Source organism: Vulpes vulpes, chromosome 15 (genome assembly GCF_048418805.1).
Source record: "Vulpes vulpes isolate BD-2025 chromosome 15, VulVul3, whole genome shotgun sequence".
Lineage (NCBI taxonomy): Eukaryota > Metazoa > Chordata > Mammalia > Carnivora > Canidae > Vulpes > Vulpes vulpes.
In genome coordinates, this window is record NC_132794.1 from 18,331,766 (window position 1) to 18,351,079 (window position 19,314).

A 19,314-nucleotide genomic window follows, 5' to 3' on the forward strand; every position below is an offset into this window, starting at 1 on the left:
TGCATTGTGAAAAACATAACATAGATACTAGATTCTCAAGACAGAATATGCCCCTGCAAATTGTTCAATGTTATGGATTGGAATTTCTTCAAGTATTTATAAATTGAGATGTAAGTTCTCATAGGATTAGTTTGTAATATTTCACATATCCTGGAACCAGACTTAAAAGCAGTAGGGATGTACTTACTATTTAAACTGAACTAGACTGCAGAAAGTTCTGTAGAGCCAAACTACCATTGATTCTATAAGAATATTCCTTTGATTATCAGAACATGTCAAGACACTTCTGTGCTACCATTCTGGGGTCGTGCTGTCTAATAGAGATATAATGTGAGCCATCTATATAACTGAATTTTCTAGTAGCTACATTAAAAAAGTCAAAAGAAAAGGTGAAGTTATAACATTTTAATAATATGTTCTGTTTAAACTATATCTAAAATGTTATTTCAACATGTGATTTTACAAAATTGATGATATTTTATATTCTGTTTTTCATACAAATCTTCAGAATCTGATGTGTTTTACTCTTGAGGCATATTTCATTTAGGACTAATTTATATTTAAGTGGTCCATAGCTACCGTAGTGTACTATAGATGTTCATTCAAGGAGATTTCCCATTCCCTCCACTTTGCTTCCAAAGTTTAGGAGGGGCTTGGAGGACTTTGAAAAGTTAGTTGAATGTATGGAACGAGGCAGGGATGGTCTGGGGGCAAGTTTGAGGGGACAGAGAATTTTGGATGGTTGAAGATAGATCAGTGATTGAGCCTTTCTGCTATAGGGGGAGCCTTCAGTGGCTTTGGCTCTCAGGGGACAGGTAGGGCAAAAGGGACAAGTATTCAAGGGAATTGGCTCCCTTAATAATGTATGGGGGGCTTTGGCAGAGGGGTGTGGCAGTAAGTGGATGTTTTTGTGTGAACTAATGCTTCCCAGCCTTCCATACACACACGTAGTATTTATTTAGCTCTGCGGTAGAGAGAGACAAAGCTCTTAGTAGTGAGTGGTAAAGTTTTGATTTGAACCTGGGCTTTGCAGTTCCGCCTCTGCTATTAGCTGTAGTGACAGGATTGGGTAGATTTGACAGATGTTTAGGCAGTAGAATTGACATGACTTGGCAATGAATTAGATGGAGGGGATGTGACAGGAGAAGCAGGAAATCTCTGAGGTTGACAGTGTCATTTACTAAGTTAAGGAATTCAGGAATAAGAATATGTTTGGTGGGAAAAGGAGTAAGTTTTTATTCTGTTTGAGAATTGCAGAGTATAAGGGATGCCTGGGTGCCTCAGTGTTTGAACATCTGCCTTTAGCTCAGGTTGTGATCTCAAGGTCCTGAGATCAAGTCCCGCATCAGGCTTCCCGCAGGGAGCCTGCTCTCCCTCTGTGTATGTCTCTGCCTCTCTCTCCGTGTCTCTCATGCATGAATAAATAAGATCTTTAAAAAGAGAGAATTTCAGAATATAAGATGCTTCTGGAACATCGTAGTGGATGTCCAGGAGGGTCTTAGATCTCTAATTCAGAGCTCAGAGAGGGATGTGGATTAGAAGCTGAACTGTGGAAGAGAGGAATGCAGAAGTGGTAATTAAAGCTGCACACATTCAGGAGCCAGCCCAGGGAGGATGCATTGTGAAAAGAGGCTATAGGACAGGTCCCCTGGAGGGTGGAGAAGGGGAAACGTGGCCAGAGAGTTAAAATAACAAACAGGGAGTGTCATGGAAGCTGGTGGAAAAGAGCATTTGGAGAGGTGGAGGTGAGCAGTGGAAATGAGGACAGAAAGGTGTCCATTCTATTCAAACCAGGGAAGTTCCTGTGGCTTTGGGGACAACAGTTTGGTGCAGTCGTGAGGCTGTGGCCAGACTCAAGGAAGGGAGGCTCCAGGTGTAAACCCTTCTTTCAAAAACTATGGCTTAAGAGGGAGAGAAAGGGAGGAGGGTTACTTAAACACCTTTATATGTATGTGTGTGTGTGTGTGTGTGTGTGAAGTAAAAGTTTTTTTTTTTTTTCCTTTGCTGCTTTTTAGGTACAAAATGGATTTCATAGAAGAGAAGGCATCTCAGAACCCTGAGAGAATAGTTAAGCTACACAGGTAAGTAAAAATACATTGGCTGTCATGCTAATTTATAGGAAGGCTTAGCTTTATTGTTACCTGATGTAGTATATGACTGAAAAAGATGAATTTGTACCCTAGTTTGTTATTCTTAATACGTTAATTTCTGCTGCTTTATTCATTGTTTTGGTATGGTGGTACCTGGGAGATTTAAATTATCTTCAGGAGCAGTTGTAGTTTCTGTTCCTCATTTTATTGTTATTTTTATTTCCACATTTTGAGAGTTGAAAACATCCTTTAAAAATGTGATTTTTAAAAGTTAATTTTGAAACTGGGCAAAATATTCATTGTTACGAATTGAACGTGATTCATGTCTATGTACAAATATGAATACTGACTAGTTAATTACTACTTATGTTACATATAAGTAGTTAAACTAGGAATGTGCTTTCTGATACAGGGATGAGGGAGGTAGGACAATGCATATGCAGAAGTGACTTCATGGCCTCTGTTTTCTCAGCCTCATGTTTTCTTGACTCAGTTAATATTTTTCTTCTACAAAGCTGCTCTTTGGACAATCTGTTGTATACAGTGAGTTTTAAACTCTATGCAATGAGTTTATATATGAGGTTGTAGATGAGTTTTAGACATTGGATTCACTTGATAGCATGATATGTTCAGTGATCTTAAAAATCTCTAAAGTTATATCAATGCTAATAAAGAACAAGGTCACTTGACATTAATTTTCATAATTTTAACTCCTCGTGTGAGATTGTTGTATCAGGAGCAGTAGAGACTGAATTGAACATTCCTCATGGAATGTTCTTGATTTAGGGACATTTTCCCAAAGAGAATGAATAGATTTTTTCCAAACTACTATAAATGGTTTGATTTTGAAGTTTTGTTTGTTTGTTTTTAATATCAAATTAGATTTGGTGACTTCATTGATGTGAGTGAGGGTCCTCTCATTCCAAGAACTAGTATTTGTTTCCAGTATGAAGTGTCAGCAGTTCATAATCTTCAAGCCAACCAGTTGAATCTTGTACGAAGATTCCAGGGTCTGTCTTTACCTGTACACTTAAAAGTAAGTAAAGCTTAAAGTTTCAGGTTGTCCAGTTTGAGGGTGGGTGTGATTCTGATCTTGATTTTCTACCAATTTGAAGGACATACATTATGATTTTCATTAAGTTATGTGACATTAATACTTTGTAAATTCAGGTTTATGATAAAAACAATTTTCCCTGGAATATAAATAGATCATTCAACAAAAGAAATATTAGTTGAAAAACTTGAATCAAACTGAGATAGTAATTTTAATTTTTCAAATTAGTATAAGGGAGGAGGGTACACTGAGGATTATTGGAGCGCATATTGATAGGATCTTCTGGAATGCCTTGTGGACTTAGGTTTGGCAGGCTCTTCCTCCCTAATTTTTCTGATCTATTCATGACCCAGAGTCTGTTATTTTCCATATTGTTCCCACCCCTTGTTAATGCTTTTTTTTTTTTTTAATTCAACTTTGGATTTTGAGATAATTAAAAATCTGTGTGGGTTCACATTGTATTTTGAGATAATTAAAAATCTGTGTGGGTTCACATGCAGTTATAAGAAATAATATAGAGATCCCAAGTACCTTTACCTAGTTTCCTTAATGATAACATCTTGTAAAAGTGTAGTACAGTTTCACAACCAGAGTATGGACATTGACACAGTGAGGATGCAGTACAATCTCTTCGCAAGGCTTTCTCCTGATTGCCTTTTGTAGCCACACTCACTCTCCTCTGCCCTACCCCCACCTCCTTAACCCCTGCCAACTGTTAGCCTCTTCTACAAATTTTCATTTCAAGAATATCATGAATGGGATCATACATTATATAATCTTTGGGATTGACTTTTTTTCACTCAGTGTAATTCTCTGAGGATTCATTGAAGTTCTGTGTATCAATAGTTGTTTCTTTTTTTATTGCTGAGCAGTCTTCCGTGATATGGATCTACTGTGGTTTGTTTAACCATTCCACTGTTAAAGGATATTTGGGTTGTTTCTAGTTTTTAGCTATTATGGATAAAGCTGCTGTGAGCATTTGTGTACAGGTTTTTTTGAATATATGTTTTAATTTCTCTGGGATAAATGCCCAGGAGTACAATTGCTGGGTCAAATGGTAGGCACATACTTAGTTTTTTTTAGGAAACTCATCAAACTGTGTTCCAGAGTGACTGTACCATTTTACTGTTCCCACCAGCAATGTGTTAGTAATCAGTTTTTTGATCATTGCCAGCTTTTGACATTGTCACTATTTTTTATTTTAGCCACTATGATAGGTTTATAGTGTTTTCTCACTGTCGTTTTAATTTGCATTTTCCTGTTGGCTAATTGTGTTAAACATCTTTTCATGTGTTTATTTGCCATCTGTGTATCTTTTTTGGTGAAAAGTCTGTTGATGTTTTTTGCTTATGTTCTAATTGGATTGTTTGCTTTTTTACTGTTGAATTTTGAGTTTTTTCCCAGTATATTCTGGATACTAGTCTTTTGTTAAATATGTATTGCATATATTTTCTATCAGTAGTTTGTCTTTTTATCCTCTTAACAAAAGATCAGAAGTTTTTAGTGGAACAGAAGTTTTTAATTTTGATGAAGTCTAGTTTATCATTTTTCCTGATTATGGATTATGTTTTTGGTGTTACTTCAAAGATTTCTTTGCTTGGACCTAGATACCAAAGATTCTCTTCTCTTACTTTCCCTCTAAAAGTTTTATAGTTTTATATTTAAGTCTGTGGTTCATTTTGTGCTAAATTTTGTATAAGGTGTGAGATTTAGGTTGTAGTTCATTTTTCTTGTTTATACATGTCAAATTGCTCCAACATCATTTGTTAAAAAGGCTGTCCTTCCTCCATTAAATTACTTTCGCACCCTTGTTAAAAATCAGTTGGGTATATTCGTATGGTTCTACTTCTGGGTTCTCTATTCTGTTCCATTGATCTGTGTGTCTGTCCTTCTGCCACTATCACAGTCTTGATTACTCTAGCTATAAACAGTTCTTGAAATCAAGTAGAATAATTCATCCTATGTTGTTATTATTTATGAAAATTGTTTAAACTATTGTGAATCCATTTTAGATTCTTTGCCTTTTTATTTAATTTTAGGATAATCATTTTGTATTGACAAGTCTTATTGGGATTTTGATAGGAATTGTATTAAGCCTTTATATCAATTTGGAGAGAATTGACATCTTTTTTTTATTTTTTATTTTTATTTTACTTATTTATTCATGAGAGATACAGAGAAAGAGGCAGAGACATAGACAGGAGAAGCAGGCTCCTTGCAGGGAGCCCAGTGTGGGACTCAATCCCTGGACTGGGGATCATGCCCTGAGCTGAAGGCAGATGCCCAACTGCTGAGCCACCCAGGCATCCCAGAGAATTGACATCTTTACTAAATTGTATCTTCTTGTCTATGAATATAGTGTATCTTTTATTTAAATCCTTCATCAGCGTTTTGTACTTTTTATCTTTTGTCCTTTACATGTTTGATTTTTTCCACATATCTGTTTCTTTTCCTAGCTGTCTGCATCTCAGTAAATGACACCATCATCTACTTAGATGTGAGGTAATCCTTGATTCTGTTTCCCTCCCATCCATGCCCCATGACATCCATCAGCAAATCTTTTAAACTCTTAATTCTAAAACATGCCAAGTCCCTCAGTTGTGTAGCATCTCATCTACTACCACTACCCTTTCCAAACTGCTCTTATTCTTCATCCCTTCACTTCTGCCCCCACCGAAACACATTTTCTACTTAGTAGCCAAATAACCTTTTTCATCACAAATCAGATCACGTAATCCCTTTGCCCAAAACGTTCCAGGGGCTTCTTATAAAATACCAACCCTGTACCTTGTCTCACAAAACCCTATGTTATCTGGCCCTTGCCTGCCTCTCTGACCTCTTTTTTTTTTTTTTTTTTTGTTGATTGTTTTCTTGGCTGTGCAGATTTTTATTTTGATGAAATCCCAATAGTTTATTTTTGCCTTCCTTTCCCTTGCCTCCAGAGACATATCTAGTAAAAAGTCGCTATGGTTGATGGCAAAGAGGTTACTGCCTGTGTCCTCTTCAAGAATTTTACTTGTTTCCTGTTTCACATTTAGGTCTTTAATCCATTTTGGTGTAAGAAAGTGGTCCAGTTTCATTTGTTTGCATGTTGCTGTCCAGTTTTCCCAATACCATTTGTTGAAGATATTGTCTGGGGGAGGGGCAAGATGGCGGAGGAGTAGGGTCTCCAAATCACCTGTCCTCAACAAATTACCTAGAAAACCATCCAATCATCCTGAAAATCTACGAATTCGGCCCATCAGCCACGTTGTAGGGTTTGCACCAGCTGTCCATCATTTTCTTTTTAAAAATGCGATGCTGATCTTTTCTCCAGAGGGATTTATATATGCATATAGTAATTTTACCTTTTATCCTAGATTTTACCAGGTTATTCAGTGTGATATCACTGGCTCACACATATCCTTCAGTATCACCTTTATTTTATTTATTTATTTATTATTTATTTATGTTTAAGGTTTTATTTATTTATTCATAAGAGACACAGAGAGAGAGGCAGAGACACAGGCAGAGGGAGAAGCAGGCTCCCTGTGCAGGATTCAATCCCTGGTCCAGGGATCATGCCCTGAGCTGAAGGCAGATACTCAACTATTGAGCCACGTAGGTGTCCCCCTCAGTATCACCTTTAAATGACTTAGTAAAATTGGTGTGATCCTTATGCATTTTGCACAGTTTTCATCTATGCCTTCTGAGACTCCCCTCCTATATAAAATTGTTAAGGATTAAATAAATTGGTTCTATAATCTTATTATTGTCTTCACTAGTTTTTCTTGTTCTTTGGGTTAATTTGCTAAATCCTGTAGAACTGCCGTTTCAGCATTAAGATGTCACGGTCAGTCACTGTTGGTTCTTGATGAACCTCTCCTTGTGATTGCTAGTGATTGACGAATGACCTCTAGTCTGTTGAAAATGGCTATTTACGGAAAGACTTGCAGCCCATGGGAAAGTGGGGCAGAGTTTTGCTTCCCATTAGAAGGAGTGCTGTCTGTTATGGTAATGATGAGGAGGGATAAAAGAGGAGGAATGGCATTTTTAGTACTTACTTTTTTTTTTCCTTACATGCTAAATGAAGCAGCTATCCTGTAAAGTACCTTTTCCCCCTACTCTCTACTTCTGTAACCATTTAGCCTTATTAGTACCTCCTGACTTCTTATGTTTTTGTTTAAAACCTATGTAAGACTCATTTCCTTTTATTTTCGTTTATTGCTCTATTTAATTCATAGTGAATCTTTTCTTTTCAAGGCACATTTTACTATATGGCATAAACTATTGGAAAGATCTCGGAAAATGGTAAGTGTTTTTTGACAGCTAATGAGTACTGTTCATGAAGAAATTTTTATTGGAATTAAGCAACAACACAACAAATAAAAAAGAGAAGAAAAGAAAATGAAAGAAAAAAGTAATTAGTTGTCTTAATAGCTAAAGCAGTGTTATAGCAGTGTTATAGTTGTTGACTCCAGTAGAATCTTGGCAAGAGAATGGTTGTAACTTGGCAATTCTCCTGTTCTTGTTTGTTACTACCATGGAAATGATATTGTAGAACTTGAAGAAGAATAAGAATACTGCTCTGTAGAGGTGATAGTTCTTAGTGGGTCCAGTGGGTTAATTAGGTCTTTGATAATTTTTTTGTAAGCTTAATGAGCATTTATTTAAAGATTAAGATTTTTCAGATGTATTTTAAAGCTGCGTTGACTATTGGTTGTCACATTCAATGTGCAAATGTCCTGAAAAACAGTATTTGAGTACTTGTGTTTTTAGTTCATTCTGTGTCATTAGCATTTAGATTTCACAAGTATGAATGATTATATTTTTTGGCTATTCTGTCCCTATTTACTCTTTCATGGACTAAGTGCTCATCCTTTACTTACATTATCTGATAGCTATTCTGTGTAATCTGGCCTCATGAGCCCTTCATAGTTACCCTAATTTTCCACTCTAGTCAAGCTTATAAACACACATCAAACTTTTCCTTCCTTCCTTCCTTCCTTCCTTCCTTCCTTCCTTCCTTCCTTCCTTCCTTCCTTTTCTTCTTCTTTTTTCTTTCTTCTTTCTTCTTCCTTCTTCTTCTCCTTCTCCTCCTTCTTTTCTTCTTCTTCTCTTATATCACTTTATTTTTTCCCCAGCTTTACTGAGATATAACTTCCATATAGCATTGTCTAAGTTTAAGATGTATGTTGTAATCATTCAAGATATGTATGTATTGCAAACTAGTTACCACAATAAGGTGAGTTAGCATTCCCATCACCTCATAGAGTTACATATTGTGTGTATGTGGTGAGAACTTTTAAAATCTACTCTTAGTAACTTTCAAGTATATGATATTAGTATTGTTAACTCAGACTTATTTTCAAGTTTGTTTATTCATGACAGTTTTTCTGTCTGGATCTGTTTCCATTTCTTTTCCTGTCTATAATAGAATACATCCTACTTATTCTTCAGTACCTCATCCAAGTCTTACGATCTTCATTGAACATTTCATGTTTAGCAGAATGATCTCTAAACAAACATCCATTCTTAAAATTTCCACTTGTTATCTAACTCCTCATGTGGTTTTCTAATTGTTTTTGCTGGTACATTTATAGTCAGTCTGTTAACCCATTCCGGGCTTGTCATGCCAAATTTTGAGCCCAACCTTTGGTATGTGGGCTACGTAATTATTTTTTTATGATGATGTACAAACCTAGTCTTTATTAATAATTTTACAGACAATTTATTGTTGAGGCACATAGTCATAATATTCTTGTGTAAAGATTACATCTAATTTTCTCATGAAGAGAAAATATTTTTGAATGGATAGAATAATTTTGTCTCTTTGGTCACATGATCATTTTATTATTTATTTTTAATTTATATATTATTCAAGTATTAACTCAGTGCTGTTAGTTTCAGGTGTACAATATAATGATTCATTAATGCTATACATTTCTCATTGCTCATCACAATAAGTGTGCTCTTAATCCCCTTCATCATAATGATCATTTTAGATTAAGAAACTAGAGAAGAAATGAGTATATAATGTAGAAAAATAGTAGAGAAGGTAACCCAGAGTATCTAATAAGAATCAGTGAGTAGCTGTTTTTGCAACATTTATTCTGGTTCAGCTTCCTTCTTTCCATTTTGCTTGTTTAAAGGGAATAGGTTAAAGATATGGTTCATTAATTCAACTAACATAGACATACCAAGTGTCTGTTATGTGGCAGGAGCTGTAGATACAGAAATGAACAAAACCTACTTACTGGCCTCAGAGAAGTTATTTTACTGGATAGCTGGACTTACAAGCCCACAGTTGGGTGTACATGTGGAGTTCTAGCATACAGAAAAGGACCCATACCAAGCTGATGGGTTGGTTAAAGGAGGTTCCCAGGGATTGGTGTTGCTTACGCTAGTTTTAAAGGATGACTAAAATTGGGCCTGGCAGATAATTTGCTGGGGGATGGGTTGGGCGTTATCTCAGAGGAAGCTGCTTGCCAGAGGCATGGAGCAATGGAGAGCGTGGTGAATTTAAGATGAACCTGAATGTACATTCATATGTAGGGTGGGTGATGGGTCCAACAAAATAAGTCTGTTGGAGAGGCAAATTGAACACCAATAAAAAATAAATTTATTAAAAAAAAAAGTCTGTTGGAGATAGCATATGAGGAGCTTGTCTTCCATAATATGGAATTTGCATTCCCCTCCTGGAAGTGATTAGAGGTAACTGGAGAATTTGAAAAAGGAAGTGACCTATTGGTCAGCTATTCATGTTTAAAAGCTTACTCTGAGGCAGTGTGGAAGAAAGCTGTGACTTAAGCCAGCAGTCCCGTTAGAGGGATAGAAGGTGATGAGATCCTGAAGTTCAGGTGCCACAGTGAGAGCCACTTGGGTAGAATTAGGACTGTTGATTGAGTATGCATGTAAGAGAACCACAGATTCTCTAATGGCAGGTGTGGACAGCTGGGTAGAGCCCTTCACTGAGAAAGATAATGCTGGAGGTGGGGTGTATATTGGGATGGTGAGGACTAAGTTTAGCTGTTTGATGTGTTTGAGTGACACAGAATAGAAATATGGACATATGTATTTCTACTAAACCTGTGATCCACTGTATTTAAAATAGAATTATACCTTCCAAGAAAATCTGTTGGTTTAAAATACCATGTTATAGCATTGCTGGTATTTTTCTCACATGAATGATTTCATTTTGTAATTGAAAAATAAAATTACAAGCTGGAGAAGCCTAGACATGCCTCAGATTATATTTTTAATGAAATTGTTGTACTTTACTTGATATATTGGGAACCTGGCCTTGTAAGTTTTCTTCTTTTTCTGCTTAAATTTCTATAATAATTACTAGTGAAGGAGAAAGACCAACGGTCATTATAGGAGAGGGACTGTGAATGATTTAAAATGGTGGGTGAAAGGTAAAACTAAAAGTGGTTATTATTAGAAAAATAAAGTATTTGTGTATTTACAGGTAACTGAAGATCAAACTAAACCTACAGAGGAAAGTGCATCGACCTAGTGACTTCCTAAAATTTAAATATGTATAGTAAATTAAAATAAAAGTTTTCTATGAAATATTTGTGTTTGCTTATAACTCTTCACTGTTGGTACACCAGAGGGTCTCAGTGGGTTGGGCGTCCTACTCTTGGTTTCAGCTCAGGTCATGATCTCACATGGAGCCCTGTGTCAGGCTCTGTGCTTGGCATGGAGTCTGCTTGGGATTCTTTTTCTCCCTCTACCCCTCCCCCCACTTGGGTTCTCACTCAAATAAATAAATCTTTTTTAAAAAAAGATTAACTGTCTTTTTTCTCCATTTGATTTATATGGTTGTTTATTATTTTTTTTACTTTTTACTTTCTTTAAAGGTTAAAACTACATAGGCTGTTCACAAAATTTTATGCAGAAACAACCCTGTGCCATCTGACTCCGCAGATGTAACATTTTGACGTTTTCTCTTTCAATCCTTTTTTATCTATAAACATATATGTACAAATACAAATGGAATCTTTTAAAAGCATAAATAATTATACTAGTTTGCACTTTTGCTATTTTAAACAATGGCACAATAAACATCCTTGTACAATGGCAAGTGTTTTGTGGATAGATTAGCTGAGGATTTACAAAGTTAATTTAGTATTTCCTATATACTGGCCATGATGCTAACTAAGCCTTTCACATGGAGTCTCTTATTTAATCCTCACAATGTGTTGAGAAGGCATTTCCATTTTGTAAGTGAGGAAACTGACAGACCATAGAACTGGCCAGTAGCAAATCTGGAATTTGGATCCAGGTAACTACACTCACATGATCTCATGTACTGCTCTGCACCATCTCATGTATAAATACTTTGTAGGAATAGATTTCTGACAGAATTTTTGGCAGGTACTATCCGATCTTAGCTTCCAAAAGATTTTGCCACATGGCTGTCCCTACAGCAGTGAAGAGTGCCTGCTTCCCCGTGCCTGGGGCAAGTCTTGATTATCAGTCTTTTAAAAACTTTTGCTAAGAAATTTATTCCTGGCCTTAGTGCACAGGTTTCTTCTAAAGATTTTATTTCTTCCCTGGGTGGAATCTACTTTTAGAGACCATATCTTCCTGTTCCTTTATTAACTTCTTCATTGTGCTGGAGTCCATAGTAAATTACATCTTGAGAAAAATGTCTTAAGAGGTGAGCCTTTGCATGTCTAAAGTAGTTTTGGCAACTTACATTGGATCAACTGGCTAGGTAGAGAATTGTAGATTGAAAAATAGTTTTCTGGGATCCCTGGGTGGCGCAGCGGTTTGGCGCCTGCCTTTGGCCCAGGGCGCGATCCTGGAGACCCGGGATCGAATCCCACATCAGGCTCCCGGTGCATGGAGCCTGCTTCTCCCTCTGCCTGTGTCTCTGCCTCTCTCTCTTTCTCTCTGTATGACTATCATAAATAAAAAAAAAAAAAAGAAAAAGAAAAATAGTTTTCTGTCAAGACTTTGAAAGCAACTCAAGGATCTTGGCATCTGATGTTGCTAATGAAAAAGACTGATACCCATCTGATTTTGTTCCTTTTTCATATAAACTATTCTCTGCAACCCTGCCTTCTTCATACCACCCACCCTGCCATACACCCACATGCATACACACTGGATACTTTTAGGATATTAATGTTCTTGGTGTTATAAAGTGGTAAAATTTTTATCTGTATCTAGGTTTTTAATTATTCTCTTTGGTCCTTTCAAAAATTTTTTTTTAAGATTTTATTTATTCATGAGAGACACAGAGGCAGAGACACAGGCAGAGGGATAAGCAGGCTCCACGCAGGGAGTGCGACGTGGGACTCTATCCCGGGTCCCCAGGATCACACCCTGGGCCCTAGCAGCGCTAAACTGCTGAGCCACCCAGGCTGCCCAGGTGGTACTTTTAATTTTAACATCTCTTGAGCTTAGGAAGATTTTTCTTTCTAAATATTTTATTCCCTTTTTCTGTTTAATAGTGTGTAGTTGGATTTTGGATCTTCCATATTGGTCTTCTGTATCCCCCTTGCCCCCCCCCCCCTTTTTTTGGCTTTTATATCCTAATCTTTTTAATTGAACTTGTGTCACCGACATTGGCTATTACGATGGGGATTTTCTAAATGCTAGAAAGAAAAGATCTTGTGTCTTGGTGACAGACAGATACTGACTGCTCTCATTCTTCTCAGAGCAGAGAGCATATTCCACTTATTTCATGAGATCCCTCCAATAGTTTACCTGGGAGGAAAGACCAGAATCCATATCCTTCTGTTTTTGGAGATAGGAGATGTGGGGTCAAGGTCAACTGGTTTGTATAAGACTTTTAATCTCTTTCTTTTAAGCTCCTCTTCTGTTTTCTACACGTCTTGAGTTTCTCCAAGCCCATCTGGGCAGGTTGGTTCTCTCTTGTGATGGGCTCCCTCCACTTAATATTCTAAGTGGTGACATCCTCTACTGTTATATTAGTCACGTCTTTTGGAAATTCCTGGAAATTTGCTGCTGCTTTCCTCTTCCATACCCTTGGTGGATTTGTATTTTGATTTTTTTTTTTTAATATGAACTATTTGGAGCATACAGGAAAATACGGAAAATGATTTAATCCCCGTGTGAGTGGAATTTGTCCTGCTTTTTGGGTACCTAGCACTGCTTCAATATCTACTCTGGTGACCCTCCCACTTTATGGATCTTATCTAACCAAGTAGAAGACTGAAACGTAATTTCCAGAATTTCCTTGTCGCTGGGGGCTCAGACAGGCATCCGAGGTCACCAGTTAGACGTATGAACTTTGGATGTGGCTCTGTGAAGATAGAGTGGCACGTTTTGTTAGGGGAGAAGTGACTTGTGGCTTTCAAGGCAGTTGGCGGCATGAAGTGGGCCATGCTCTGTACTTCTCCCCCTGCAGCAACTCTGGTGTAATGGCATTTTTCAAAGTTGTGTAACTGGATCCCCAAGCCTGAGCCCATTTGCCAGCCATTTGTTCTTTGCTTAAACTGGCTAGAGCAGATCCTGGTGTTTGCAGCCAAGAGTGTTGACATATAGTCACTACCCAGATTTAACCACTGTTAACCTTTTCCTTATTTACTTCAGATCCTTCTTTTTAAATAAACAAAAAGCTGCCTATCCATTGAAAATCTCCCTGTTGTCATGTCCTTCCAAGAGCTACTGTCCTTTTTGTGCATATCCTTACCCTTCATGATTTACCGTGTATAGTGTCCTGTTTTAAACTAAGCATAATTGGTCTCACAGTACATATCCCTTTAAAACTTATTACATAGCATCATGTTCTCACATTTAACATGTTGATATGTGTAGAGCTAGTCTACGTACAGTCTACGTGTTCGTACACGTATCCCATTGTATGATGAATCCCACAATTAATTGCTCTAATTGATGGCCATTGCAGATGGTCTTGACTTTTTAGAATTTTTTTAAGATTATATTTGTAAGTAATCTCTGCACCCAACACAGGGCTTGAACCCACAACCCCGAGATCAAGAGTTGCCTGCTCCACCAGGTGAGCCAGCCAGGTGCCCCTTTACTTTTTAGTATCATGAAAAGAAAACATTCTTGTGTATATTTCTTTGTGTGCACGTTTGACAGCAGCTGTAGGGTATGTACCCAGAAGTGGAACATGCACTTGCAACTTTGCCAAATGTTAGTAGTCACCACCATAGTTGTACCAGTTTACTCCTTATCAGCAGTGGTGGTTCTGTTTACCGTCTCCCTCACAAACACTTATCATTCGTTCAGGTTGGTGGCCTATGCCTGATCCTGTCTTTTTTTTTTTTTTTTTTTTTTAATTTTTATTTATTTATGATAGTCACACACAGAGAGAGAGAGAGAGAGGCAGAGACACAGGCAGAGGGAGAAGCAGGCTCCATGCACCGGGAGCCCGACGTGGGATTCGATCCTGGGTCTCCAGGATCGCGCCCTGAGCCAAAGGCAGGCGCTAAACCGCTGCGCCACCCAGGGATCCCCTGATCCTGTCTTTTAATTCAGTTTGTTTAATACTGAAAATCCAGCGACAATGAGCATCTTTTCACTTTATTTTTTTATCCAAGAAGGTGTTCTCTTCTGTGAGTTACCAGTATGTAGCCTTTGCCTTTTTTTTCTTTTTTTTTCTTTTAAACTGGATCTTTGGTCCTTTTGATAGGAGTTCTTTATGTATTCAGAAAGCTAAACCTTTGTTACTGTAAATATCCTCTCTAGTCTGGCTTACCTTTTAACTTTGTGCTATCTTTATTTTTAATGTGGTCAAAATTATCCCATTTTTTTTTTCTTTTAAGATTTATACATGTTTAAGAAATTCAAGAAAGCCTTTTCTAACTTGAAAGGAGCATGGGGTGTTGTATGTAAGTGATGAATTGCTAAATTCTATACCTGAAAATAAAATACACTGGGTGTTAACTAGTAGGAATTTATTTAATTTATTACATGTTTATTTAACAATTTTATTTATTCATGAGAGACACGGAAAGAGAGAGAGGCAGAGACATAGGCAGAGGGAGAAGCAGGCTCGAGCAGGACTCGATCCCAAATCCCGGGATCAGGACCTGAGCCGAAGGCAGATGCTCAACCGCTGAGCCATCCAGGCGTCCCAACCAACAGAAATTTAAATAAAAACTTGAAGAAAAAAATAAGGCATTGTTTTGTATTTTTAAGAAATATTTTAAAGTCTCGTTTTTCACATTTAGTTGTATGCTTGATGTTTAATTTTGCATATAGAGTGAGGGAAGGAATCTAACTTTGAATCCCCCCTCTGCCACATGGATAGTTATTCTGTGCCATTTCTTTTCTGCTGACTGTGTGATTATGCAGCACTCTCATGTATCAGATTCCTTTACCTGCCCAGATGGACTTCACTGGCCCATTTGTCTGCCTTTGTGCCACTGTCACACAGTTTTCCTTATTATAGCTAACACGTTCAGAGTTCTGGTAGGATGAGGCCTTACCTACTGTTCTTTTTTAAACATCTTAGTGTTTATTGTAGGATCAGCTTGTCAGTTTCTGAGCCACTTGTCTTAAATCTGTTTTTCTGATACTGAAATTTCTCCATGAGGTTTCTTTAGGATTTGGTAAATATTTTTTCATTCCTTTCAGCTTTTTGTATCATTATGGATTAGGTTTTCTCTTTTAAAAAAGCATAGAGGAAACTTTTTTTTTCTCCCTTCAATCCATGCTTCTGTAATGATTGTGGATTTTACCATTTCTGCTGTAATTAAATCAGTATTTGCTTATATTTTGAGACTGTTTTGTTAGCACCGTGTATTCTGGTTTGGAGTTTTTATAACTTGCTGGCAAAGTGTTTCTTTTTATCATTAAATAAGGATCCTCTGTATCCCTCATAATGATTTCATCCCCTTTAATCTGGTTTCCTTAATTTATTTTTTCTTTAATCTGGTTCTGTTATTACCTTGGGGTTTTGTTAGTATTTTCCTGGTATTTGCTTACTTACTTACTCCCCCTTACTCTCAACTTTTTTCTTTTTGATCATTATATTTCAAGTCTCTTTTGCAAACAGCATGAAACTGTTATTTTCTTTTAAAACCAAGTCTTGGAATTACTGTATTTTAATAGATAAGTTTTAATGCATGTATATTTTACTGTGATTATTTCTTTTTTTTATTCTTGTTTCTTGCCATGTATTAAATTGATCTGATTTTCCTTATTTTCTCTTTCTTTTTCCTAAGAGTGTATCTCTCTCTGTCTCTATTTCTGTCTCTCTCTCTTTTTTAGAAGGAAGTTGTGAATGGGCTGGCTGGGGATAGAGGTGGAGAAAGAAAGAGAATCCTAAGCTGGCTCCCCACTTAGCACTGAGCTTGTGGGCTCCATCTCACCACCCTGAGATCATGACCTGAGCCAAAATCAAGAGTCAGATGCTTAACCCACTGAGTCACCCAGGTGCCCCCTCCTTTTCTGTTTTAGGAGTTACACATTTTATTTCTATTCTTTCAGTATATAGTATTCCATCTACATGTGTAACATTATTTTATCAGTCCCTATTAATGGTTGATTTTTTTTTTAAATTTTTTTTTTTAATGGTTGATTTTTAATTTTTGGTATTAAAGTAATGCTTCAATTAGTAACTTGTATGCATGATTATACACATGTGCTTGTAGTTCTAGGATACAAATTTTAAAAATTTAATTTATTTTAAGATTTATTTAATTTCAGAGAGAGCACACATGCACAAGCAGGGAGGAGGGGGCAGAGGGAGATAGAGGATCTCAAGCAGACTCTGCACTTGATCTCACGACTCTGGGATCATAACCTGAGCCAAAACCAAGAGTCTGACACTTAACCAACTGAGCCACCTAATTGCTCATATAATATAAATAGGTGATCCTGTTTGTCAAAAAAGTATGTGCATTTTAAGTTTTGATAATATAGATAACATCCTCTTAAGGATAAATTTATCCAATGAGCAGATTTAAGGTTTCATACATGGTTACAATATGTTGAATAAAAGGGAAAATAGAGAAGAGTTTTAGGAGGGGTTATTGCTACGATATTATTTCTAAGGGATCTCCAAATTGGGTGTTATTTTTAAGCCTGCCTGTAGAGATTAAAAGGACAAACTTTCATATATATTTTTTCAATAATGGAATTTCTTAAAATGAGTATGGAGATGGCCTTCTTGATCTGGGGAATTTAGGGAAAAAAGCCAAATTGATGCTTGAGCTGTCTGTAATGAGTTCATACAGGTCAACTAGAAAAACAGTCCCTTTAGTCAAGACATACATATGCCAGGTACAGGTAGTCTCCGACATCAGAACAAGCTGTATTTTCAGTCAGTGGAGACTTGAATACATTTCCCCATTCCACGTAAGTAACTGTGCAAGGCCCTGAGCTCAGTGGGATACAGACAAGTATAAAATGGTATTTCTTTCCCATATGAACTCATGATCTAGAAAAGAGGACAAGACATACACAGATAGCAAATGTGGGGCACAAGCTTGAAGCACTTTTATAGGAGAGCTACAAAGTGCACTTTGGGAGAACAGAGGAGAAAGATCACTCTGGGTGCAAGCCTTTCCAGCTTTTCCTATGTGCTAGGCACAGGCCAAAGGATCAGAAATTGTTGAGCTGTCAGCATTTGGGAAAGGATAGGATATTCCTAAGTGGAGACTGGATATCCTGATTGGTGAAGCTTTGGCAGCACAGGATGAGTGAGGATGGCAGTGACATTTTGTGGTTGTTTCATCAGTCAACCTACTCTTTCCAAGACAGCAACTGGCACCTGATCCTCTCACTGACCTTCCCTAATGACCGCTCTAAGCAGCAGCTGATAGTTTGGGCATGGCTAGTCCAAGGTTATTCATGTTTTTGGTGGAGAAGGATAATAGGCCCTGAAATGTAATGGCTGTTTATCCCCCAAAGATATCAAGGACCTGGCACCTCATCACTCCACCCATGCAGCAGAACTTGTCCTTACACAGAATAAACAGTGTGTGAACAGTCAACAGAATTGCATCTGTATGTTGCAGGATTTCTGTTGGGCGTCATTCCTAGTTGCCATGTCATCAGTAGTGCTGGGTATAAACCACTGTTTCTCAGAGTTGGCTTGTGAACCATTTGCTTCTGGATCACTTGGTTAGCCTGATAAGAGGGTAGTTTCCTGAGCTTCACTACAAATCAGAAGCTTTGCACCGGGAGCCTGGAAGCCTCCACCTGGACATGTTTCCAAAGTAAGAATTACTGCACTAGCTCTTCAGTAAATGTAGAATTTTTCAGTCATTTGTTTGCTGTAATGACCTTTTATTTACTAAAAATCACCCCTTGGAGCCCATGGGCATAGCGTGAAATGTTCATTATATTTAAACTTGTTTTTACAATTGGACTTGGAATAATAATGGTGTGATTAAATCAGTAAACATTTGAATATGACATAAATCTGCAAGACGGCGGATGGACCCTCAAGGATACACTTCTTCTAGTGCAGTCATTTACACACCACAATAAATTATGAGGCAGTGTGTTCAGACTAGCACTGCAAAGAACAGTGGAAGAATGATATTTGATAAATCTATCTAAAACAAATCCATTACTTGAGCGGTTAGGAATATATGTGTTAACCAGGTACAGACTAATACTGGAATACTTAGATCCATTATAATAGTAGAAGAAAGCCCCAGACCCTTTATGTGTACATTATTTCCTTATCCCTACTGCCAGGAAAGAATTTGAATTCCAAAGTGCAAAGCTGAACTCTTTTGTACCAGTTTTTTTGTTGTTTTCATTGTTTTCTCGTCAATATTACCTGAAAACCACCTAATGGGTCAGCTTTTTTTTTTTTGAGCGCTTCCAATTTACTAATTTTTTCAAGCTTTTTTTGCCTCTTCAGAAATTTTCCCCAAATTTCTTTGACAAAAGTACTGGTCATCTCTTTATTTTTGGAAAAATTCTAATACTCCATGTTTTCTATATATCCTTCAATCCCTTGGCTTTGTTTTCTTTACCCCCTCTTTAATTTTTTAGCTCCTGAGTCTTACTGGTGACAGTGAATAGTCTCTAATTCAGCAGGTTTCTGGGGAAGTGGGTCAGATCCTAGGCAACCCTCTTGATATTCTTCAAGTTTGCTTTTTTTTTTTTTTTTTTAAAGAAACCATGTCCTGCATGATGTCATGCTTCACTCAATTCATTCAGCATTCTGTGTACAAAATCAAGTTCCTTTTACCTTCTCCATCTGCCACAGCACCCACTTTC

At 37.2% G+C, this 19,314-nt stretch overlaps 1 protein-coding gene across 6 annotated transcripts in view; it reads left to right on the forward strand.

The window, feature by feature from the left end:
• The window catches only part of MRPL39 (mitochondrial ribosomal protein L39), a 47,499-nt gene extending 36,801 nt beyond the window's left edge, over positions 1–10,698 (forward strand). For 5 of the 6 annotated variants that reach the window (XM_072740902.1, XM_072740899.1, XM_025995674.2 and 2 more), the window contains 4 exons: positions 2,016–2,081; positions 2,973–3,126; positions 7,387–7,434; positions 10,595–10,698. In XM_072740902.1, coding sequence (XP_072597003.1) covers positions 2,016–2,081; positions 2,973–3,126; positions 7,387–7,434; positions 10,595–10,642 — 316 coding nt within the window. In that variant the 3' untranslated portion in view covers positions 10,643–10,698. Of the gene's footprint in view, positions 1–2,015; positions 2,082–2,972; positions 3,127–5,600; positions 5,647–7,386; positions 7,435–10,594 lie in introns of all 6 variants that reach the window. The other variant, XR_011997680.1, reaches the window with a different exon arrangement.
• Positions 10,699–19,314: the final 8,616 nt, after the last annotated feature.